The following is a 22,580-nucleotide window of genomic DNA, read 5'->3' as shown; positions in this document are numbered from 1 at the left end:
GGGAAAACCTCTGTCTGAGCAATACAAGCTTCTATTATGCTTAAATTGAAACAGAAGGTAGAGGAGGGGAGAGCCATGGGCTGCTGTCAGCAAATATCTCAATGACGATTGGGACTGATTTCCTTAAAATGCTGGATTGAAAAATTGGGAAAATAGAATACTGATTCAAAAACTTGAGACTTTAATGTTTTCAGTATATACAAAATATTATATATACTGTTAAATGTTTCTCCCTCACTTAATTTAGAGCAGAACCTTTACTGTAAGCGGTTGATTGTAATCCATCTTTAGATACATCTTTCAAAATTCTCATTCTAATTGAAAACCAGATGCATCAATAATAGACAAGTGATGCCACTGGCATGCACTGGAAAACTAAATGCAAACTAAACTTTTTCCTGCTGTCAGGTCTTGTTAATTACATATTTTCTGATTTTTATTCTGGACAATTTAAATGACTGCATTTTTACCAAATATCTCTCTGTTGGTTCCCGCTGCTATGTGGTTATTCTTCTTGGGTCTGTAATTTTGTGGGTTTGAACAATTGAGTGAAACTTTATTAACAACAGCTGCCTTGTCATTGTTATTCCTGTAGAATGAAGCTGGCTAATTGCTCTAATACCTCAGTACTAGAAAAGACAAAAGGTCAAAGAGAGACTGTTAATGACAGACTCTTTATTTGCAACTTGCTGTGCAAATTGGTGGTTTCAAGGATTGAAAAACTACAGGAGTCTCCTCATTAGCTGTACTTTACCATATAATTAGAATAGCATTTACATTTCTAAAAAAAGGAAATAGCAAATTATAAGGGTATGTATAATTTGGCCAGATTTCATAACCACAGATGTAAGAAAAACCAACATAGCTCTACTATTAATTTTAATTCAAGAATTTTTAACTCATCGAAATGGAGAGGAAACTAACAATGACTGTGTCACACATTGTGCTGATGCTTTATATTCATTGTATCTCATTTTAATCCTCATAATGTTCTCATTTTATGGATCAGTAAACTGAAACACAAAGTCATGAAAGCAACAAACGGTGTGATGAGGACTGGACTTTATGTCCATCAATCCCTGTGCCCTGAGTTGAATCAGATCTTTAAAAGATTTCAACGTACCTCAGTTCTTAATTTTGTATTTTCAATCTACTCCATCAATTTAACATCCATAATACTTACTGAAAATAAAATGTTTATGTTACATATCAACAGTGAATTTGGAAAAACACCATGATTTCAGAAATCCAGTTAAGTTGCTGAAAATTCAGTCTGTTCAATAATATACTGTTCACAAAAATAAGGGGACATTTTAACATGAATATGAAGTGATAAAATATCCCCTAGTTTTTTTGAGCAGTAAAATCTGGACTCAAAGATGTTTTTTCCCTTTTACCCAGTGCCAAGAGTTATGGAGGTAAGCTTCCTTGCTGTTTGTCTGCACAGTGGATTTATTTCAGCTCCTTGGGGTCCCCAGCCTATATAGGGATTCTTTGTTAGATGTCCCATTTTGAGCATGCCTAGGTTTTATCAGTGTTTCTGTATAGTAGCTTGCAGAGCTATCAAAATCGAAACTCAAGGTCACCAGAGTTTTGCAGATACCTTCAGGGAAATGATGGCTTGGGAGCTCACTTCCCTTCCAGGTAGACCGACTCTGATTTCTTTTAGAGCCCCTCGGAACTCTTACGTTCTTGCCAGCTCAGCCATTTCTTTTGAAATATTTAAAAAATAATTTATTCAGCATTTTAGTTGTTTTCAAAGCTATGGTGGCACATTGTCAGGCAAATGAGTTGTAAAATCTGCATTTTCTGGTTTTGTTTTCTCTTTTTGTTAAAGATGGCGCTGCCCTTTGCACAGGTGATAATATTAATGCCCTTCTTGCTTGGGAAGGGGCTTGGTTATGCTAATGTGTGCTGGAGGAGAGGGTTGTCCCACGGAAAAGTTTTAAAAGGAGGAGCTAGGAGGCCATTTTGGAGAGATCCCATTGTTCCATGCCATGGACCAGCGCGGCTCCTAATTCTGGGTTTTGAGAGAGAATGGTGTGGAATTAAGAAAACAGACTTATTAAGAAAAAAGGATGGGATCAGGAGGACTCTTCAATGCTGATGGTAATACCCAAGTACCCCAGAGCCCCAGTTTGCTTTATTATATAGCCATATGCAAATCAAGGAAGTCCTTGATACAAAGTTACACATCCGAGGCTAAAACAGGAACTCTTCCAAGGCATAAACAGGAATCCCCCTACCATACATAAGTGAAATCAACCAACATCTGAACAAACAAAGAGTAAGAGGAAGGGCATGTAAATTGCCTCCAGCAACTTAAGGAAGCAAGTGAAATGGTGCAAATACTCAGCGTCATAGCCAATATGGAGGTGAAGGGGAGAGAACTTAGCCCTTTGCTAAGCCTCGAATCTACAATGGCTTTTTGCCATTTACGGTCCACAACATGTTCCCCTTTTCTTTTTTCTTTTAAATTTGTGTGCTGAGATTTGCACTCATCTGATTTCCTAGTTTCCCTGATTCTAATTTGGAGGCAGACTGAAAAAATGTAGAACAAACATAAAATTAGTATAGCCAGTGCTAACAGATACCCAAACAATGTTCTAATATATTACAGTGATTAAAGCCTTTAAGCAAATTCTTAGCCAATATAACAAGAATATATAAAAGATGTCCTTAACATGTTCACCAAGTCCAAGTTGGCACCAGCACCATTCTAAATCCCTGAAAAATGCAACCCAACCCCCGTTCAGTCCATTAGGAGCTGTCACAAGGAGCAGGAGTCCAGGAAAAGTCCGCATGGCACTGGAATTGTTGTCATATTTCTGTACTTTGCACCTCGCGTCCAAGTCCCAATAACCACTGCTTCTAGCTGGTAATGATTCAGGTAGACTGGAAAAACCATCTGCACCATGTGTGGAGATGGAGCTTCTGTTCTCCTCTGCCTGGAGAGATGAGACCAGGGTGCTTTTCCCTGGAGCTCTGCAACTGTGGCGTGGTAAAGAGAACCTTGGGATACACTAAGCTGAGTGGCAAAGGTAAATTTGTAATAGAAGTTGGCAAAAAGGAGAAAGAGCTCTAAATTAGGAGTAGGTCCCAACCTAAAATATGAATGGGGCATTGAAGTAGGAGAAATAAAGGAAACACTGTATATTAAACAAAGTAGCAGAAAATAGGACTATCAATATCCACAACAGAGATCTTCGAGGGAATGAATAAAAACCTGAATATTCAGGCAAGACATAGTAAGTGGCCCTTGTGTCCATAAGAAATTAGATCAGTTTACCTGCTATTTGGAAGAAATACGCTAGGGTTGTCCATGTGAGATGGGGATCGATGGCCCTGGGCACCTTTAGCCTTCAGTGGCAAGTCCCAGCAGGCTGGACAAGGTCAGGTCACAGGTGGCTGGAGCAGAGCTGGAAGAGACTAAACCTTCCCTTAGAGGAGCAAGGGGGAAGCCTACCTTCCAGTGTCCCTTTTTTCCACAGCAAAGGCATGTCCTGGTTGGGGGCCGAGAAACCTGGCAGGCTTTAGCTCAATGACATTCCCTTCCACTATTGAAGCAGGGCCCAGATGGAGTCCTCTGAGGCCCCTTTGGCACGTTGGAGCCTTCAAGGGCGTATGCCAAGAGCTGGTATTTCACCTGATCTCTTTTGGGCTTTTTCTGTCTCTTGGTCATTATAGACCTTAAAAGCTATGCTCAGAAGATCTTGCTGAGGGGTTTGAGGATCCCCATCTGCCTATATAATTCTTTTCTGTATATCTGGAGCTATTTGGAAAAAGACAAGACAGCATTATTAGCTGGATCAAATAAAAGAGGGTAGAAGTTTGCAAGAGAAAAAGATTTGGTGTCTCCTGTTCATCAGCATTCCAAAGAAATTTTTTAAAGATAAGGTAGATTTGCAGGAGTTCCAGGATATGACTCCCCCTTATATATTTTTTAAAATTGACCTTAAATATTTGCTGGGTACACTTTAATAATACCTTGACTTTAAAGATTGTAAGAAATTCCCATAATTCAAAAGATGTGACAAAATATAGTAAATGTTTTTCATACATATGTAGGAGTATTGTCAGTTTTAATCAGTTTGGGAAGTCCAATAATAGAGAATGCATACAAACAATGAGCTATAACATGTTTAGCAGCCTCTCCTGTTTGGCAGAGGCTACTATAAATCCAGAATAAGTATCCACTGTAATGTGGACAAAGGACTGTTTGCCAAATGAAGTATATGAGTAACATCCATTTGCCAAAGTTGTCCTGGTAGGAGTCCTCAAAAGTTAACTCCAAATGAAGGGACAGATTGTAGTATAGGACCCCTTGGACAGGATTTAACAATCTGCCATGCTGCTTCCCGAGAAAGTTGAAACTGTTTACGCAGGGCTGCAGCATTCTGGTGATGAATAGTATGAGACTGAATTACTTGACTTGTCATGGTTGCTCCAATAATTTTCTTTTGCATTCCCTTGTGCTAAAGCTCCAGGAAGCATGGAGTGAGCTCGAATATGTCCAATAAAACATGGAGCTTTATGTTGATGTATAAGTCTTTGAAGAAGGTGAAATTGCCAGAATAGTTCCTCATCAGCAGTTGTCCCCAAGACAGCAGTCTCTATAGTGGAAACAACCATAAGTCAATATTTGCTGTCTGTATACAGATTAATGGAGGAACATGGCAAATGCTAAAAAGCCATGATAATGGCATGTAATTTTACTCTTTGAGCTGATTTCAAGGTGAATTATTTTAGTATAAACTTGTCCATTAATTATTAAGCCTGCTATTCCTGAGCTGGACCCATTAGTAAAGACTGTAGGTGCTTCAAGAATGGGTTCATTAACAATTGTTTTAGGAAATATATACAAATATAGTAATTAATGAAAATTGAACTATTTTATCAGCTGGGTAGTGAGAATCAATTTGGCCTGTAAAATTTGCAAAAGCAATTTGCCATTTAGTGGAAGTTTCCCAGAGCCATTGTTGTTGATACTTTGAAAAAAGAAACAACAACAATTTGAGGCTCAAAGCCTATAAGCTGTAAGAGTCGCCTACGCCCCTTGATAATCAAGGAGGCGACAAGATCAAAATATGAAGATAAAACTTTCTTAGGAGTAACAGCTAAATGAATCCATTCAATAGGACCTGAAGCTTGCCACAATAGTCCCTTTGGAGTGTAACTCAAGGGACAAATTAGTAAGGCAATTGACTCTTCAGCATTTATGCATTTTAGTTGTGCTTGTTGCAAGGCTTTTTCTACAAACTTTAAAGCTTGTTGTCCCACAGCTGTAAGTAGCCGAGGAGAAGCTGGTTCAGCCGAGCCTCTAAGATTATCAAAAAATAGTTTCAGTATTCCGGTAGTTAATTTCAGGGAAGGTCTAAGCCAATTAATATCTCCTAATAATTTATGGAAATCATTTAAAGTTTGCAAATGATCTGTCCTGATTTCTAATTTTTGTGGACGAATTTGTTGCGCCTCAGTAATTTGTCCTAAATAAGAAAAAGGTAAAGATTGCTGTACCTTTTCAGGAGCTATATAAAGTCCTGATTCTTTCAAAGAATATTCTAGTTGTTGCAAAATGGTCAACACAATGTCTTTATCTGAATAAGTAATAAGAATATTATCTATATAATGAATTATGTACATCTTAGGGTGCTGCCTTCATACTGGTGAGATAGCTTGAGAAATGTATTTTTGGCACAAGGTAGGACTGTTAGCCATACCTTGAGGCAAAACTTTCCACTAGTATTGCTCCATTTGAGCCTAGAAATTAAGTGAAAGAACACTGATTGCAAACGCTTGTAATCATGAGAGCTTAAATGGAATAGTAACAAAGCAGTCCTGCAAGTCAATAATTATAAGGTGAAAATTCCATGGAATGGCAGTAGGAGAAGGGAGTCCTAGCTGGAGAGGACCTATAATTCCCATGGTCTTATTTATTGCTCTCAAATCTTGTAATAGTCTCCAGTTTCTTGATTTCTTTTTAATGACAAATATAGGCATATTCCATGGACTATTAGATGGTTCAATGTGCCCAAGCTGTAACTGCTCTTGTACCAATTGAGCAGCTGCCTTAAGTTTCTCCTGAGAAAGGGACCATTGGCTTACCCACACAGGATTATCTGATTTCCAAGTAATTGGGTCTTCACAATGCATTATTGGGGTAGCAGGAGCTACTAAGGCCCATATGCTAAATTTTGATATCCTAATCCACGCCTTCTGGTATTGGGTGTCACTTTTATGGGGTGAGAATTCCCCACTGTTCTTTTCCTAGTCCCTTACTGGGCAAAGATTCCTGATTAAGCACTTGAGTACTAACTAAACTATTAAGACTGACAAGCAACACTCCCATATTTTTCAAAACATTTCTACCGCACAAATTAACCGGCAATCCAGGGAGCACATAAGGCTGAAAAAGTCCAGAATGACCTTCTTTATCTTCCATTGTAAAAAACTAGAGCTTTGTTGAGGGGATTTACTCTGCCCTATACCTTGTAATTCTGTGGCTGCTGCATAAGTGGTCCAGGAAGGGGGCCAATGTAGCTTAGCAATAACAGATACATCAGCTCCAGTATCTAAAAGTCCTTTAAATTTATGCCCTTGTATTGTTAGTTCCATTTCAGGATGTTCCTGACCTATTTTTTAAATCCAATTGGCAAAATCAGAAGAGGTGAATCCTCAAATTTCTCGGGGTCCCTTTTGCAGGGTTTGGACCAAGAAGCAGAATTAGCATCCTTATACTATTCTTCTAACTGCCTGAAGCAGTTTGAGACAAATTCTTGAGCTGACTTATTAGGGCCCTGCTTAATTTTGCTCAATTCCTTTGTCTTGCCTACATGAGTACAACCTTACACATAAACAAGACAATTTATGCACAAAAAACACCAGTATAACATACAACTTTGATTAATCCTAATACTTTAATTGCTATTTGGCTCCTAACTCTGAACACACCTCACAATGCACTAACCAAATCAGTAAGTCTTAAGGATCTACATTCTATTCTATTTAAATTTAAATGAGTGCTCCTTACAAATTCTAAAATCATCTTATTTTTTCTAAATATTAGAGCCAGCATTCCCAATTTTTGCATGTAAAGAAAAAGAACTTAATTCAGGCCTTAAAAACAGACACATTTTAGATAACATTAAACAAACACTAAACAGAAACAAGAATTAGACAAACCAGAGAGAAACCTGGGATTTCAGAGCACAACCAGATTAAAAAGATGCCTGCCTGATTTTAGTCAGGGCATTTTCTGACAGAGGGACTAAAGGATGGGACTAAACAAAATCTCCCTGAGAAAATTTGCCCTCAGCAGCTGCTGGGATATTTTCCATAGTCAGATCCAACATAGGTCCCCTGCCTCAATTTCCAGGCAAAGAATAAGAAAGAAACAAAATGATAGTTCAGAAGATTGTAGTTAGAACATTAAAGAGAATCAGACCATAACAGGAAAAGCTGTAACTTTCCTAATACCTGAGTCTCCTCTATCCATTCGCAAATTCTATAGTCGCTGTAACCAGTGGCTCATGTTGACTATGCTGAGATTTCTCCCCTACCTCAGTGGCCCCTCATGAAAGTCCAACTTCCACAGCAAATAATCACCCCTGGAGAGACAAGCACAAGCAATCACCTTCCAGTCATTTGGAGGAAGTGCCTTTGCACTAATAGTATCTAATAAACCAAGTGAAAAAGGGGCAGTAGGCCCATACTGAACACAAGCAAGTTTAAACTCTTTCAGAGTTCTAAAAGGTACAGGTTCATGTTCTTGCACTAGTCTTCCCATATTGTCCTGTCTTTCTACAACAGGAAAACGGGTAAAGCCATTTATTGTTTCTCCTATATTTCGAGCCTGGTCTATAGATTGTTGGAGAGGGGATTTCCCAGATTTTGAGCTATAGACTCTGGAATCAGCCCGCTAAGGGAACGGAGGAGCAGAGGGTTGAACATAGGAAGGAGCCAAGGGGAGCGGAGGCCCCGCGGCTAAGGCAGCCATAGCCACAGATTTTTTATCCCCTGAGTCATCCTCAGACTCCAAGGTATCCTCGTATTCACATCCCTCTGTTTCCTGCTCACCCTGATACTCTTTAGACAATGATTTGTCCTCATAAGGAAACATTTCTCAAAAAAAGTCCCTTATTTTTTACCCTAACTCCCATAATTTTTACTCCCGATTATACTTTCCCCAAAAACTTTCTTTACTCACTGTGCACACTTCACTTAGGGAGTTCTGTCACCTGCCTTCAGTTTAGTTTTCTTGTACTCAAGTCTTCTGTTTGGGTGCCACTTGCCGCAGACCAGCGCAGCTCCTAATTCTGGGTTTTGAGTGAGAATGGTGTGGAATTAAGAAAACAGACTTATTAAGAAAAAAGGATGGGATCGGGAGGACTCTTCAATGCTGATGGCAATATCCGAGTGCCCCATAGCTCCAGTTTGCTTTATTACATAGCCATATGCAAATCAAGGAAGTCCTTGATACAAAGTTACACATCCGAGGCTAAAACAGAAACTCTTCCAAGGCATAAACAGGAATCCCTCTACCATGCATAAGTGAAATTAACCAACATCTGAACAAAGAGTAAGAGGAAGGGCATGTAAATTGCCTCCAGCAACTTAAGCAAGCAAGTGAAGTGGGTGCAAATACTCAGCATCATAGCCAATATGGAGGTGAAGGGGGGGAGAACTTAGCCTTTTGCTAAGCTTCGAATCTACAATGGCTTTTTTGCCATTTACGGTCCACAACAGTTTCAGGGGAGAGAGAGAGGATACATGGAGGAGAGGTCACAGCCGAAATGGAGGCAAAGAGGTGGGAGCCTTTGATTTTAGGAAAACTCGGATGAGTCAGTGGCTTTGGGAGCCCGAATGGAAAGGGAAGTGTTTCCCACTGTGTGTTTTTACTCACTTGCTGAGTGCAAGTCTGGAATAAAGGAAAATGGACCACTAGTTTTCAGCTTAGTTGTTTCTCTATGATCTGTCTGAATTAAATGCGAACCTATACGGGCCAGGTGGCTTTGATGGTGGCTGCACCTACTGGCTTTACATACATCATAGTGCCAAATATGTAATTCTTTATTTTTGTTTTCATTAATTCTAACTTTAAAAAAGAGGGGAAAACAGTGTTTTACTCTAAAGAAGTAATTATTAGACTTATATATAAATAAAGGCTCTTATTTTAACTAGACTTATTACGCTGATCATTTCACAGTATTATAGGAATATTGAATAATTAGGCTGTACACCTGAAACTAATATGTTATGTATCAATTATACCCCAATAAAAATAAATAAGGTTCAGTGTTTATCTTGTAAAGTACACATACCTCAATTCCATGGGTTTACGTAGAGACACCAAGTCCAGATGAATTTTGAAGTCTTATTAAAGGAGTAGATTTATTAAATATGTTGGCCGCATATGGCTGACACGGGGCAGTTGCAAACCCAAATCATGTGTGCCAGGTACATCTCCGGGGCTGTTTATATACTCTTGATCACACACGGGCAGGGGAGAGCATGACATCATGGCACAAGCTTACAACATTTGTTTAGGGGATACACAGAAACATTAAGACTTTCAAGGTAACACAATCAAAGATGTTTACAGATCTTTTAGGGTTCATCTTCCTTCCTTTGCCTAGAGGTATTTTACCCCCAAGATTCCGGGAAGGGGGAGGAAGTTCAATCAATGCAAGGTGGTATGTAAATTCTGTCTCCCATTGAAAGAGAAGTTTCTTGGTTAACCTTTATTTTAGATTTAAAACTAAATGACCCATTGTTCTTGCAAGCCAGAAACTTCTACATTCTTCTCCGTCCCCTCCTTAAAGGAAGGATGGGACAGGAAAGCCTGACCTTTCCTCCTAAAATATCAATATTAATTTTGCAGCTTTTTGGTACCTTACTACAATCTCAACATATATACATATGTTCCTATACACACCAGTCTTCACAGAAATGGGCCTGGGAAGTATTAATTGTGATTGTTTCTGAGTGAGTGCTTTTTATGTTACTTTCTTGACTTTATATTATATACATAATGAGTACATATTGCTTTTGTGATAAGAGAAAATAATGCAATCCCTATGGTAAAAACACAAGGCATTTTTAGATTAAAAAAATTGAATCAACGTGCAGACTGTGAATAGCTATTATATATGTCATCCCTTAATTAAATGTTCTGTGTAGAGAAATTTACAAAATGACAAACATGTTCCTTTTAACATTGGATTTTATTTTATTTCAGCGATGTCAGTAGATGTTTTGTAATATATACTGGGCATTTCCCCTCTTTGTTTTTGTGGCCTATTCCATAGTGTAGGACTGTAGGCATTATACTGAGTAATTCCCGGTGCCAAATAATATAGTATATCCACTTTCTAAACATTAAAAACAAAGTTTGTCTTATAATAGTTTTCTTCCTCACAGTAGTATACTCTCTGTGGGAGATTTTCTTAAACCTCCTTAAATTGGCTTGCTAATAGAGATTTTGGCTAAAATAGTCACTTGATTTAAAAATGTCTATTTTTACAATCATTGTCTTCTTTTTAAGGAGAAGGAACATCCAAGATACCTGATCCCAGAGCTTTGCAAACAGTTTTACCATCTGGGCTGGGTCACTGGGACTGGAGGAGGAATTAGCTTGAAGCATGGGTAAGTTTCTGGCTGATTTCATTTCTGGGAATTCTCTGTAAAATTAGACCACTGATAGACTACCATGCATTTTTTCCAAATAACAACTGATATACACTTTTACATGTAGTAAGGGTATTTTGTTTCTACTTGGAGAAATAAATATTTGTATAACAGAGTGGAAAAAGTAGGCTGAAGTTGCAAATATAATAAGCACCCAAGGACTTGAGAACACAACTTCTGCTCAGAATAATTTGATCCTCAGTCTTCGGAGTACTACAGTTAAATAACTTGCTGCTAAGTATGTTCATGTCTGGAATTGTAAAGGGCCCCTCTAGGTAGGTAGAATTTTTTACAAAGGTTCAGATATGTATTTTAAAGTCACTTTATAGGTTACTGACCATCGAAATCCTAAAAATTACATTTTACTGAGTCAGAAGCAAGGCATTATGCCTTTCTAAGCACATGTGTCATTATTAGTGGGCATAGCACCTGCTGGACCATGTTGCTCAGAGGACAAAATAGGTACTGAACCAGAAACAGAAGGAATGAAGAGTATTTAATACTTTATTAGATTTATTCAGCATCTTTCCTCCAAGAGGATGAAGAACTGTCACTTACTGGACGATGCAAAGGGAGTTTGTGGAATCTCGTTTTCTCAAGTGTTTTTTCTCTTGAAATGGTTAGGACTATTATCATCTGGAGGCTGAATGTTAAACTGAGCAACTTGATATTTTTTTTATCCTAATTCGCTTTCTTTAACAAAATTGGTTTACTACAATATTTATATAATGTTGAGTTTGAGTATATATAGTAATGCCCTCAAGGAGGTTGCATTGTATAAAAGGAATACAACGTAAAATGTAATCAGGACATTTTTTTAATGGAATTTTATTGGAGTGACACTGGTTAACATAATTATACAGATTTCCGGTGCCCAATTCTGCAACACATTTCTATACACCGTATTGTGTGCCCCTTCCCCAAGTCAAGTCTTTGTCCATCACCATTTATTCCTCCTATAGCTTCTCCTCATCCCGCCCCCACCCCAGCAATCACCACACGGTTGTCCATGTTAATCAGGACATTTTGAACAAAGGGGAATTTATGGCATTCCACAAGATGATGCCATTGTATTTTCATCTACTTCAAATTACCAAGTAACTCATGAAATAGTAATTGAACTGTGGGGAATGCACAGGGGCCTTAGTCAACAACGGTCACAGTTCTGTGTGTGTGTGGGGGGGGGCACCAGTTCTGGAAAGGTCACACTCATGTGGTGCGTTAGGCATTCATCCCTGCCTCTTTTCCTACTGTCTACCCGGTGCTGACGTGTCCCGTCAGCACTGTGCACGCAGGCTTTCAGATTACTCCGCTAAAACTTTTAAGATGACTCGTTTCCAGCTAAGTTCTACAAAAACGTTTGTTGCTATTTTATTCATTTAGGAGTTGAGTTCCAGTATTGGTTTCTCAGCTGTATTATTTATAATAAATCATATTCTAAATATTGCCTTTAGTTAACACTTTATTTGCATATGCAGTATTTTTTTTTTATTCATTTTTAGAGAGGAGAGAGAGAGGGTGAGAGACAGAGAGAGAGAGAGAGGAGGGAGAGACAGAGAGAAAGAAGGGGGAGGAGCTGGAAGCATCAACTCCCATATGTGCCTTGACCAGGCAAGCCCAGGGTTTCGAACCGGCGACCTCAGCATTTCCAGGTCGATGCTTTATCCACTGCGCCACCACAGGTCAGGCTGCAGTATTTTTATATGAACAAAAATAGGGCTTTCTACCAAACTAAGTAAAAATAACCATTTCAAAAGGAAAGTTAAAAATAGAATGCAGATAAGGGGTCATTGCAAATCTCAAGAGGGAACTTTTTTGATCATAAAGACATAAGAGATGATGTTCTTTCTAAAAGAATTTTTATAATCTGTATAAATTGTGTGGTCACCCTAAAACATTGGCATCTTTTAAAATTAAACGACTTTTATAGTACAACAGTTAGTTAACAAGCAAGTTAAATTCTGTATGATTCTTAGTGGGCGAGGAGCTCCCTCTGGAGGTCACAGTGGAAACAGCCACAATTTTATGGCACTGAATTTGGAATTGTAAATTTGTGCTTCCATAGTAAACTAGGTAAGTTGTGCTAAAATGTTGAATTTCCCCCTAATATTTAAATTACTTTCAACACCCACCTCAACTACTTCATCAGCAATATTTTCATGTTATTAGTGGAAGTGTGGTTTTCTTTGTCTGATGCATAGAACAAATAAATTTGGAATGAAGTACAAACCCAATGATTATGTTTCCAGACTAATGCTGACAATAAGCTTTTCGGGTATATAAAATTATTTACTGATTCCAAGATTTGGCTAACACTATTCCAGCTAATGCTGCTGATGTATGATACCAAAAGATGTACAATATATAAAAAACAGCTTAAGACACACAGAAGGGTTAAATCAGGAGGAAATGGGGGGGGGGGTCCCTGCCATTCATTAGCATTCCCTGTTTTCACGGCTTAACATTGCTCTGTGTCAGAGATGCTAACCCTGTTGCATGCTATTAGAATTAAAATGCATAAGCCCATATTATGGATGAAATAATTAAGGCATAGTAAGATTTAAATGACTAGATAGTAAATGAAGATTGATGTATTATGAATTCGTGGGTTTTGTGCATCTGCTTCCCACTTGTGAAGGAGCAGGGAGTATAGAGAAGTAAACTCCAACACCTCACACCTTGCAGTTTAGAGTGCTTCTGTTTGTGGCTCCCAGCACCAAGCGAATGCTCCGTGCTTAGTCTTTGGCAGGTTTCCCTCCTAAAATAAAAGCTCTGTCTTCTCCGTTTTTTTTATCCAGATATCTCCTTCTTTGTAGGTGTAAATATATTTTTTCTTGAAACCCATTTACTTAATCTCTTAATTACTCAAAAGCTGATCAAAGTCTAAACTAATTTTCATTTTACAAAGGCAGTACTAAAAACCAATTTGGCGTACCGAATCACTTGAATGAACAGAATAAATACCCTGGGTTTTCCTACTTTAGAGATGGATTTTATTTACCAGCAGACTGTTTTGTACTGTACTTGGGCCTGTTCCCGGGACTGCATGAATTTCTCCCACAGAAGAATACCTGCAAGGCGGCTTACCACACATGGCTCTAGAGTTTCTTCCGTGTGACACAAGGTCAAAATATTTGGATCACTAGTATTTATATTTGCAAAGGGCCCTTTTTAACCATATGATTCCCTACCCATTTGGTCCTAGAGGACTGCCAGTCTATGGTCTTCTAAGTCAACGGAACTCCAAAGCATGAGCTACTTAGTGAAAACAAATGTTTGACTGTTGCTCACTGTGCTCTGGATTCCACTGTTACATTTATTTTCTAGATGCATTTACAGGTGGACCATGAGAGGAACTTTCATTTCGCCTTACATTTTTGTCAGGTCCACGTCTACAGGTTTACAGGTGACCCCAGCCCTGACAGCTTGATTCAATACAGGCTGTCGTTCTCATTTTCGCTATGAAACAGTTCGTGTTTCTTCAGTGTCCCTGTGTCTGTGCCTCAGTGGCAGAAGCCGGAGCCTGCGTGTGCTGGCGCTTCCTTCGTCTGCATTGTGTTGGGGCTCTCATCCCCTCTGGCAGCTGCCGACACTGAAAAGGAGCCAAAGGACCTTTGATGACCAGGGAGGAAATTTAGAGATTTTGAAATTAGTTTCCAAATCAAATTTGAGAGCACCTTGTGCGAACTGGTAGGGTACAACACAACATTCTGTAACAGAGAGATCTACAAATATAGCCGTGCCTTTTGTGTTTTTAACTTTGGTAATTGTGTTAGCTTCATCACCAAATATTTTCATAAGGTAGATGTAAACAGGGAACATACTGTTCCACCCAGAAGGGAGCATGATGTTGATGTGGGAACTGTCCAGCAGGGGTCTCTGAACTTCATGTTTTAGCATAAGAGTATTTCAAACAGTAAAATTAAACCTGATTCCTTCCAAGACAGAGGTCTACACCTAGTGAGCGTATTTCCCCCAATTGCATTTTAGAATAATAGCTGTATTCCACATATACTAAGATCAACTCTGCTTATTCATGCGTAAAGGTTTATGCTTCAAGACTTGTGTTTTCAGATGTTATTTCTCCTAACCAGATAAAAGCCTGGTTTCCCAATGATTTTGCCCCATTAAAAGAAATATATATGAAAACACAAAAGTTAAAGCAACTATCAACATTTTACTGTGTTGCCATCATTACGAAGGCATTAAAATATTTGGTATTCTTCCTACACAGCCTGTGCCGTTTATTAAATCAAGCCGCTACTTGTATGACGTTAATGATTGGAGTGCAAGGGAACGTTTTTCTTTGTGCAAAAGCAGAACATTAGAGTTAAGTAGATACCAATTCCTGTATTTTGTGTTACCAGCAATGAAATCTACATTGCTCCTTCAGGAGTGCAGAAGGAACGGATTCAGGTACGGTGAAGAGATCCTTCTTAAACTCAAATGTCTTTTCTTCTCTACTCGACCATTGTTTTGTGAAGTGCAATTAATTTGAAAAGAAATGTTAGTTTTGAAGGGTGGTTATACTATGATCATTTAAATGACTCATCAACAAACGTCTGTTGAGTAGGTATTAAATTTTTTTAGGTTAAGTATCCTCCATGCAACCACTATGTTTTGAACTCTCTTTCAGCCTCTAGAGGGCACAAGTGAATAGCGCAATCTTAAGCCATGTAATAAAACAGGGTTCTAACTTTACAGCATTGCAATACCATCTTTATCAGGCTAGCAAGATAATGAGATGATGGCCTCAAATGAGCCAAACTGATTCCTATTTAATAATAACAAAGCTATTCCAATTTAAAGTTATAAAACCATTGAAAATTTTGAGAAGACTCATTTGTATTAATGCTAGAATACAATACTTCTATCCATGGCATAATGCTTTGCTAATAAAACATTTGAAATTAACCCTGTCATTTATAGTTTGTAGAAAACCCTGGAAAATAAAAGTGATCAGGAATATGTATGCATTACTAAGAAATATCTGTAGCTGTACATAGTTCCTTAGAACTTCAAGAATAATATACTTTATTGAGATGAACATTTCTTAGTACTGGTTAAGTATCTCAGGGGATAAGAAAAAATTTACTCTCTATTTTTCCTCATATTATGAAATTATCACATCCATCTTAGAATAATGGTTTCTTTATATAGTCTCTCTGAAATGTAATTGTGAAATCACAGAGCAAAGTTGAGAACCTAAGTGAAAGCAACATTGCATACATGTTAATTAGTCCATATCCATTTATCTCCAAATTCTAAAGGAAGATTTTTCTTAGCTCTCTTGAGCATATTTTCATTAGCATAAAATATTTTTTATTCTCCAAATGGGTAAAAACTTTTAGATTGAAATTATAATTATGTGAATATTTAAAATATGAGTTGAATATGTGTACATATGTCTGATCACTCTGCATGTGAATGTATATTATATGCAGGAGTGGGCAAAAGTAGGTTTACAGTCGTAATACAAATAACTAATACAATAATTAATAACTAATAACACAAGGATAAACTCTTTTGCATATTCACAGCTGTAAACCTGCTTCTTTTGCCCACTCCTGTACATACAAGAAAGGAGATTTCTGGTGATATTGTATAAACCTCCTCTTTTCTTTTTTGCCCTCTGTAAATAGCCTGAAGACATGTTTATTTGTGACATCAATGAACAGGACATCAGCAGACCTCCACAGTATAAGAATCTGAAAAAGAGCCAGTGTACTCCTCTTTTTATGAATGCTTACACTCTGAGAGGTAGGCAGAAAGTCCATTTGATATGAAGAATATTTGCAGAATAGGCTCCCTAAATAATGGTAATTACTATTGCCATTCACATTTCTTGGGTACCTACTATGTTAACCCCTTCAGTCCTCGCATCAGCCTGTGTGGAATGTCCATTACTGCTCCATGTCACATATGAGAAGACAGAGGCTCTGGGAAGATTTTTTCCAAAATATTCAGCTAGTGAATATTGGAGCCAGAATTCCAACCTAGATCAGTAGACTCTACTAGCTTGTCAAATTGACTGAAGAGTGTGTTTACAATTAGATTTCCATACTTAGAGTTGTACCCCTGGAAACTTGTAGTAGAAGTCAAATGGCAATGAGGGAGCTTCGGCCTTCTCTTCACCTTAGTGGGAGTAGTCCTCTCTTTTTGAAAAATGTATTGTGTGATAAAAATAGGAGTCTTATTTTAATTCCCCCAAAATCATGGTATCAAACCAACCTAGAAAGGTTGAACCTGGAGGCCACTGTGAAAGTAGAAAATTCTAATGAGGACTGGCCCAGCCATAGCAGCACAGTCATTGGAACTGTGCTTTAATATGGTCGTTGACCAGAATCAGTATGGATTTGGTCATTACTGCTATGTTCTATTCCTAAACATTAACAGCTACTATTGAAAGGATAAAAATTTCAGGAACAGATTCTAATAACATGAAGGACCTTTCCCAGCATAAAGCCAAAATAATTTCCAATTGTAAAAATAGCCATTACTGAATTTTATAGCATAAAAATCCTTTTTAGGTAAATTCATTACATCTCTACCTTAAAATCCCGACTATTCCTTACACTACCAACATATGTCCTGCACTATGACTATGGGTCAGACTGATCTGGGTGCAAATTAAAGTTCTGTCACCATGATCTGTGAACCGTAGACAAGTATTTTAACATCTCTGAGTCTCCGGTGACCATTAAGTGGTGACCTCTATGGTGGCGATGATAACGCAAAGAGGTAACATATAAAAAGGCACACAAGAATCCCTAAATAAGTGGTAGTCTTGTTGTGACTATGACCTCCATGATTATTATAGCTGTACTTCAGACCATCTAAAATACACTTCCTGAGCACATGCATTGTGAATTGTTCTGATGCTGGATAAAGTATAATTATTTTGCTTTTTAAGTCCTCTTATTAGCATTTTTCTCTTTCTTTCTCCCTCCTAATTCCATGCCAAGAAAAACAGGTCTGTAACCATATATAAATATGTGTGTGTGGATGCACTATTGCGCGTGTGCGCACGTGTGTGTGTGTGTGTGTGTGTGTGTGTACATAATTTTTTTCTTTAAAAAGTATAATTCCGCCTTTGCCAAGCACGTGACCTTTTCTCCCCCCCCCCGCCCCCCCAGGAGCTGGCGCTGTGATTCATAGCCACTCTAAAGCTGCTGTCATGGCCACCCTTCTCTTTCCAGGACGAGAGTTTAAAATTACACATCAAGAGATGATAAAAGGAATAAGGAAATGTACTTCAGGAGGATATTATAGGTAATTTTTTCTTTTCTTGCTTAAATAATTTAAAAAATATTTTTTCTTCTTTTGATACACAGGCTACTGACTTTTTAAATGAATTTAGTGAGATGTTGTGGAATCTATGTTAAATAATACCCACCTAGCGTGCCGGGTGGATCCCGGTCGGGCGCATGCGGGAGTCTGTCTGACTGTCTCTCCCTGTTTCCAGCTTCAGAAAAATGAAAAAAATAAAATAAAAAAAATAAAAAAAAATAATACCCACCTAATATTATACTTCCAGATCTCTTCTTCGTGATTCAGTTCAGATGTCTACCCCCCCACACACACTTTTACCACAGCCTGGGTAAATTATTAGCAACACAAATAATGAAATGTTTGTCAGAGCAAAATGACAAGGCCTCGGCTGAGACTTCTATAAAGATGGAAAGATTATGTCCCTACATTGAAGCCCCATTGAGGAAGGTTCCCGCCTTTACTTTGTCTGCAGGGAGTTTCAGCCCTGACTAAAGCTTTTTACTTCATTTTGAGTTGATTTAGTATTTCTAGAATCTGTTCATATTAACAATTATACATCTATAAGTTTTATTTATTTCAATTAGGTAGATCCCCACATTTTTCTAACTTTTCAGTGTGGAAAGAGGCATTGATAGTATAGAACAAAAGCTTAGATAAAAATCAAATAAATCCATCAGCCTACAAAAATGCAGTAATTATCCATCAATCTAGAATATGGTGACGTGACAGAACACGTTCTCAGTGCTCAGGGACAAGCCAAGCATTTCATTTGAATGGATTGGCATTCTCATTCCTGCGTCTTTACCCTTCTTAATTTCCTAAAGGGCCTTGAATAGAGAAAAGGGTGCCAGTTTTTCTAAAGTGTCCTTACAGCAATATCTTATTGTTGCTGCATGTAATAGAAGGCGCATGTTTAAACTAGTGTGCTGAGAAATTGATTTAATTTGATTTTAGTTAATATTTATTGTATGCCTGAAGCATTCTTTAGCGCTGTGAAATACCTATTTACAAAAGTTAAATATTTATATTAGGAGAGTGTACATACTGAAGAAAGTATAGTTGCCTTTTCCGTATCTGGATCTTGAAGAAAAGGCAGTGTGTGTGATATCAATTTCATTAGCATTTGAGGGCTTTGGTGCAGGAATAGAAGTGGAAGACCATATGAAATGGTGGGCACAGGAACAGCACAGCAGAGCGTTCTGAAACTCACGTCTGAAAAGGACATGAATTTTTTAGAAGATGCATTTCTTATGGATTGTAACACACACATTTGGTATATTCTTTTGAATGTTTCAGAATATAAAGAAAAACTTTTGTTGAGACATCGTTTGTGATTCTGTTTGAACCTGGCTGGGAAATCAGTAACAGGGTCATTATCACAGATCAGAGGGCAGTGATATTTTATCTGAGTTTGAGGAGAATCCTAAGAATCCAGTTTTCAAAAGAGAGCAAGGAAGGTTGGGTGAAATAAGAACGGAGGGTTCTGGTGGTCTCTGCTCTATTTTTTTTAAGTTCATCTTGGGAGAAAGAATTTTTAAATACCTAAATCTTATCAGGGGAGGTCACCATATTTAAATATAGTTGTCCTCCCTTTTGGGAGCAACGTGTGTTTGGTTGATGGTCAAGGACTCCCCTGGCTCTGTTCATCACTTAGTTTTTAAGGATTAGTGTTTCATCTTTAAAGTGGGTGACTTGGCCAGAATTAGCTTTCAGCTCTTTTTTTGCTGTAAAATTATTTTTCCCCTGAAAATGCACCTGACTATTCAGTATATGCTAGAGAAAAATATAAGTCTGTGGTTCTCCTGGCTAATCTTAGGAAGCATTTGTGACTAGCAATTCAGCCCTTCCCTATTTTATAATTTTTCTCTACTTAAGTGAAATAATGAGCAACTCCATACTGCTAATAATAATGGCTGGCCAAGTTACATATGACAACTACTTAGCCTGTACCTGCCCTGAGGTAGCAATTTCTGATGATACTTTAGCAGAACTTTTTGGTTAAGTTCAGCCATTACAGAGGGAGCGAAAAAGCAGATATTATATTACCAACACAAGAAAAAGTCACGTAAAAAGGAAAACTTGTCTGAGTTTCGATTGGTTATAAATGGCCTCAGGGATAGACTTAAACTTTACAGTAACTAAGTTATTTGCTTCAGTGTTATTACGTGAAGAAAAGGAAAACGTGTATTCTGATTTCATCATGTGTTTACTGAAACAAGGTGGAAGTGAAGGAAGTTCTACTGCCACCTACTTAAGGATGTTGTGAAAGATTACTATACCTTTAATGGTGCTCTCCAGAGGTTCTTGCTATCCCAGTGCAACAGACCACACCTGTCTTCATTTATTTGTCTATTTTAGACAGCCTGGGCTCCTGCAGAGTTACAGTAAAACGTTTTGTATCATTGAAAAATTCCCACTTAATAAGTAGTTCAATTGTTAATCCTTCCTTCAGTTCTGATTCTGAAATCTATCATTTCCTATCTCCTATTAAAAATATTTTGATTGTCTCTGCTTCAAGGAAATACTTGTATGATCTTGATCATGTATTTGTCAGGTTTTGGTATCCTGTACAAATTTCTGCCACTTACTCTTAGGATTAGAATAATGCCTGCTAAATTCTCAAGGTGTCTTTTGATACAGATGTTTGTGCAAGATACACAGAATAACATGCAACATCTTGTTCATGATTTGGAGTGGCTTCCCAGATATAAAGAGGATATCTAACTGGTTGCTTGCAAAAATTATAAATTTTACATATGAATACTTTTATTTTAATGGGGGAAAATGGCCTGTTGTGTCTTATAGATATGATGATATGTTGGTGGTACCTATTGTTGAGAATACACCTGAGGAAAAAGACCTCAAAGAACGAATGGCTCGTGCAATGAACGAATACCCAGACTCCTGTGCGGTTCTAGTCAGACGTCATGGAGTCTATGTCTGGGGAGAAACATGGGAGAAGGCCAAAACCATGTAGGTATCAATCAAAAAACATTTGGGACAAGTCACCACATTCTAAATATTAAGGAGAACAAAATGTCTTAGGATTTTAAATAAAATGTGATTTTTTTATATGTTATTGGTCAAATTGATTTAAATTTAAATAATTTATTCCATATTATTATTTCTTGATATTTAATTCGCTTATGTATTCATTTATTAAGAAGTATTTATTGGACAAGATATTTGGCAAGGCTTTATGCACTTTGTTGCAAAGGAGACACAGGTCTTATTCTCGGAGTTTAGGGCTGGAAGAGAAAGTAAAGCTAATCCAAGTTATATAATTTGCTACATTTATTTCAAAAAGTGGCACATAGTAAAAAAATTTAATGTATATAAGTTGCACATTTTAAACTTCCTTTTATATCCTGAGAAGTATATAATATGGTTGCACGATTCAATATAATTCCTTTCTGTGTTTTAATAATGTTGGGAGCAAAATAAGAAAAATTTAGCTTGAAATTAAGAAATATGCCTAACCCTGCTAGGAGCAGGGTTAACTTGATGCAGAGAAGTGTGATTATTAGGATTGGAGACCTGTTTCTCTAAAGACCTCCTATTCCTTTTGCTTTTTCTTGTGTAGGTGTGAGTGCTATGACTATTTGTTTGACATCGCCGTGTCAATGAAGAAAGTCGGACTGGACCCTACACAGTTTCCTGTCGGAGAAAATGGGATTATATAAACCAAACGGAAGTTTATTTACAGAGACCAAGTTTATCTTAGTTTTTACTTAGTTTTACTTAAATGAAACCTATTTTTTTAATTAATTGAAAATTTCCACGCTGTCATTGATTTGTCACTGAATATTACAGATCTCTTCTGATATTGGATGATAGTTGCTTATATTCTTGTAATCTTAAATGACAATGCAGTAGAATAAAAATTTTATGATGAATGTTTTTCTTTTTCAATAAGTAACAAAATATTCCCTTTAAATGGATTCCCTTTTTTATATACAATTCCAGAGGATTCCCTTTATTCTTTAAAGTTGCCGGTGATAGTGGAACTCGTTGGGAAATTTCTACTTCCTTATGATATGAACACTCTGTTTTTGCCAAAACTGGTGGTCAGTTCTCTGTGTTTTTATGTGACTTTACAGTAGCGTTACTAGTGATCACTCCCACCTTGAAACATTTTTCTCTGGACTTCCGCGACAGACGGATGTGGATTTTCTTTACCTCATCCGTCACTTTAGTGGTTCTTTCCTTGAATTTTTCTTTATCAGACTTCAACTTTGAAATGTTGGAGGGCCCAGGGTTCTCTGTCCTTGACCATGCTCTTCATCTATACCTTTTCCCTAGGAAATCTCATGCAGCCCCATAGCTTTAAATATTATCTATATGCTAGCAACTCGCTGTGTTTTATCTCCAGCCCAGACTCCTACATTCCAGACTTACCTCTCCACCTTTCCTTTTCACCATTTGGGTGTCTAATCGGTGCCTTAAACCTACCAGGGCCTAAAACAACGCTAGTGATTTTTCTTCCCCCTAAACCATCACTGTCCCCTTGCACCCAAACATTTCCTGAATGCTTATGCCAAAAACCTCTCCAAGACACATCTGTTTCGTTCACTGTAAGACAAATCCTGGCACATTGTCAGCCACTCGGTAAATTCCTGTTT

The 22,580-nt window shown here is 37.7% G+C and overlaps 1 protein-coding gene across 2 annotated transcripts in view; it reads left to right on the top strand.

The window, feature by feature from the left end:
* Positions 1–21,772, top strand: part of APIP (APAF1 interacting protein) — a 30,858-nt gene extending 9,086 nt beyond the window's left edge. Inside the window, exons 2-7 of one of the 2 annotated variants that reach the window (XM_066251263.1) lie at positions 10,544–10,644; positions 15,054–15,102; positions 16,329–16,446; positions 17,886–17,958; positions 20,764–20,931; positions 21,542–21,772. In XM_066251263.1, the coding sequence (XP_066107360.1) occupies positions 10,544–10,644; positions 15,054–15,102; positions 16,329–16,446; positions 17,886–17,958; positions 20,764–20,931; positions 21,542–21,641 (609 nt within the window). In that variant the 3' untranslated portion in view covers positions 21,642–21,772. Of the gene's footprint in view, positions 1–10,543; positions 10,645–15,053; positions 15,103–16,328; positions 16,447–17,822; positions 17,959–20,763; positions 20,932–21,541 lie in introns of both variants that reach the window. The other variant, XM_066251262.1, reaches the window with a different exon arrangement.
* Positions 21,773–22,580: the final 808 nt, after the last annotated feature.

The sequence above is a fragment of the Saccopteryx bilineata genome, chromosome 1 (genome assembly GCF_036850765.1).
Source record: "Saccopteryx bilineata isolate mSacBil1 chromosome 1, mSacBil1_pri_phased_curated, whole genome shotgun sequence".
NCBI classification, from domain to species: Eukaryota; Metazoa; Chordata; class Mammalia; order Chiroptera; family Emballonuridae; genus Saccopteryx; species Saccopteryx bilineata.
Note: the sequence above shows the minus strand (reverse complement) of the source record. Positions and strands in the feature narration are given on the sequence as shown.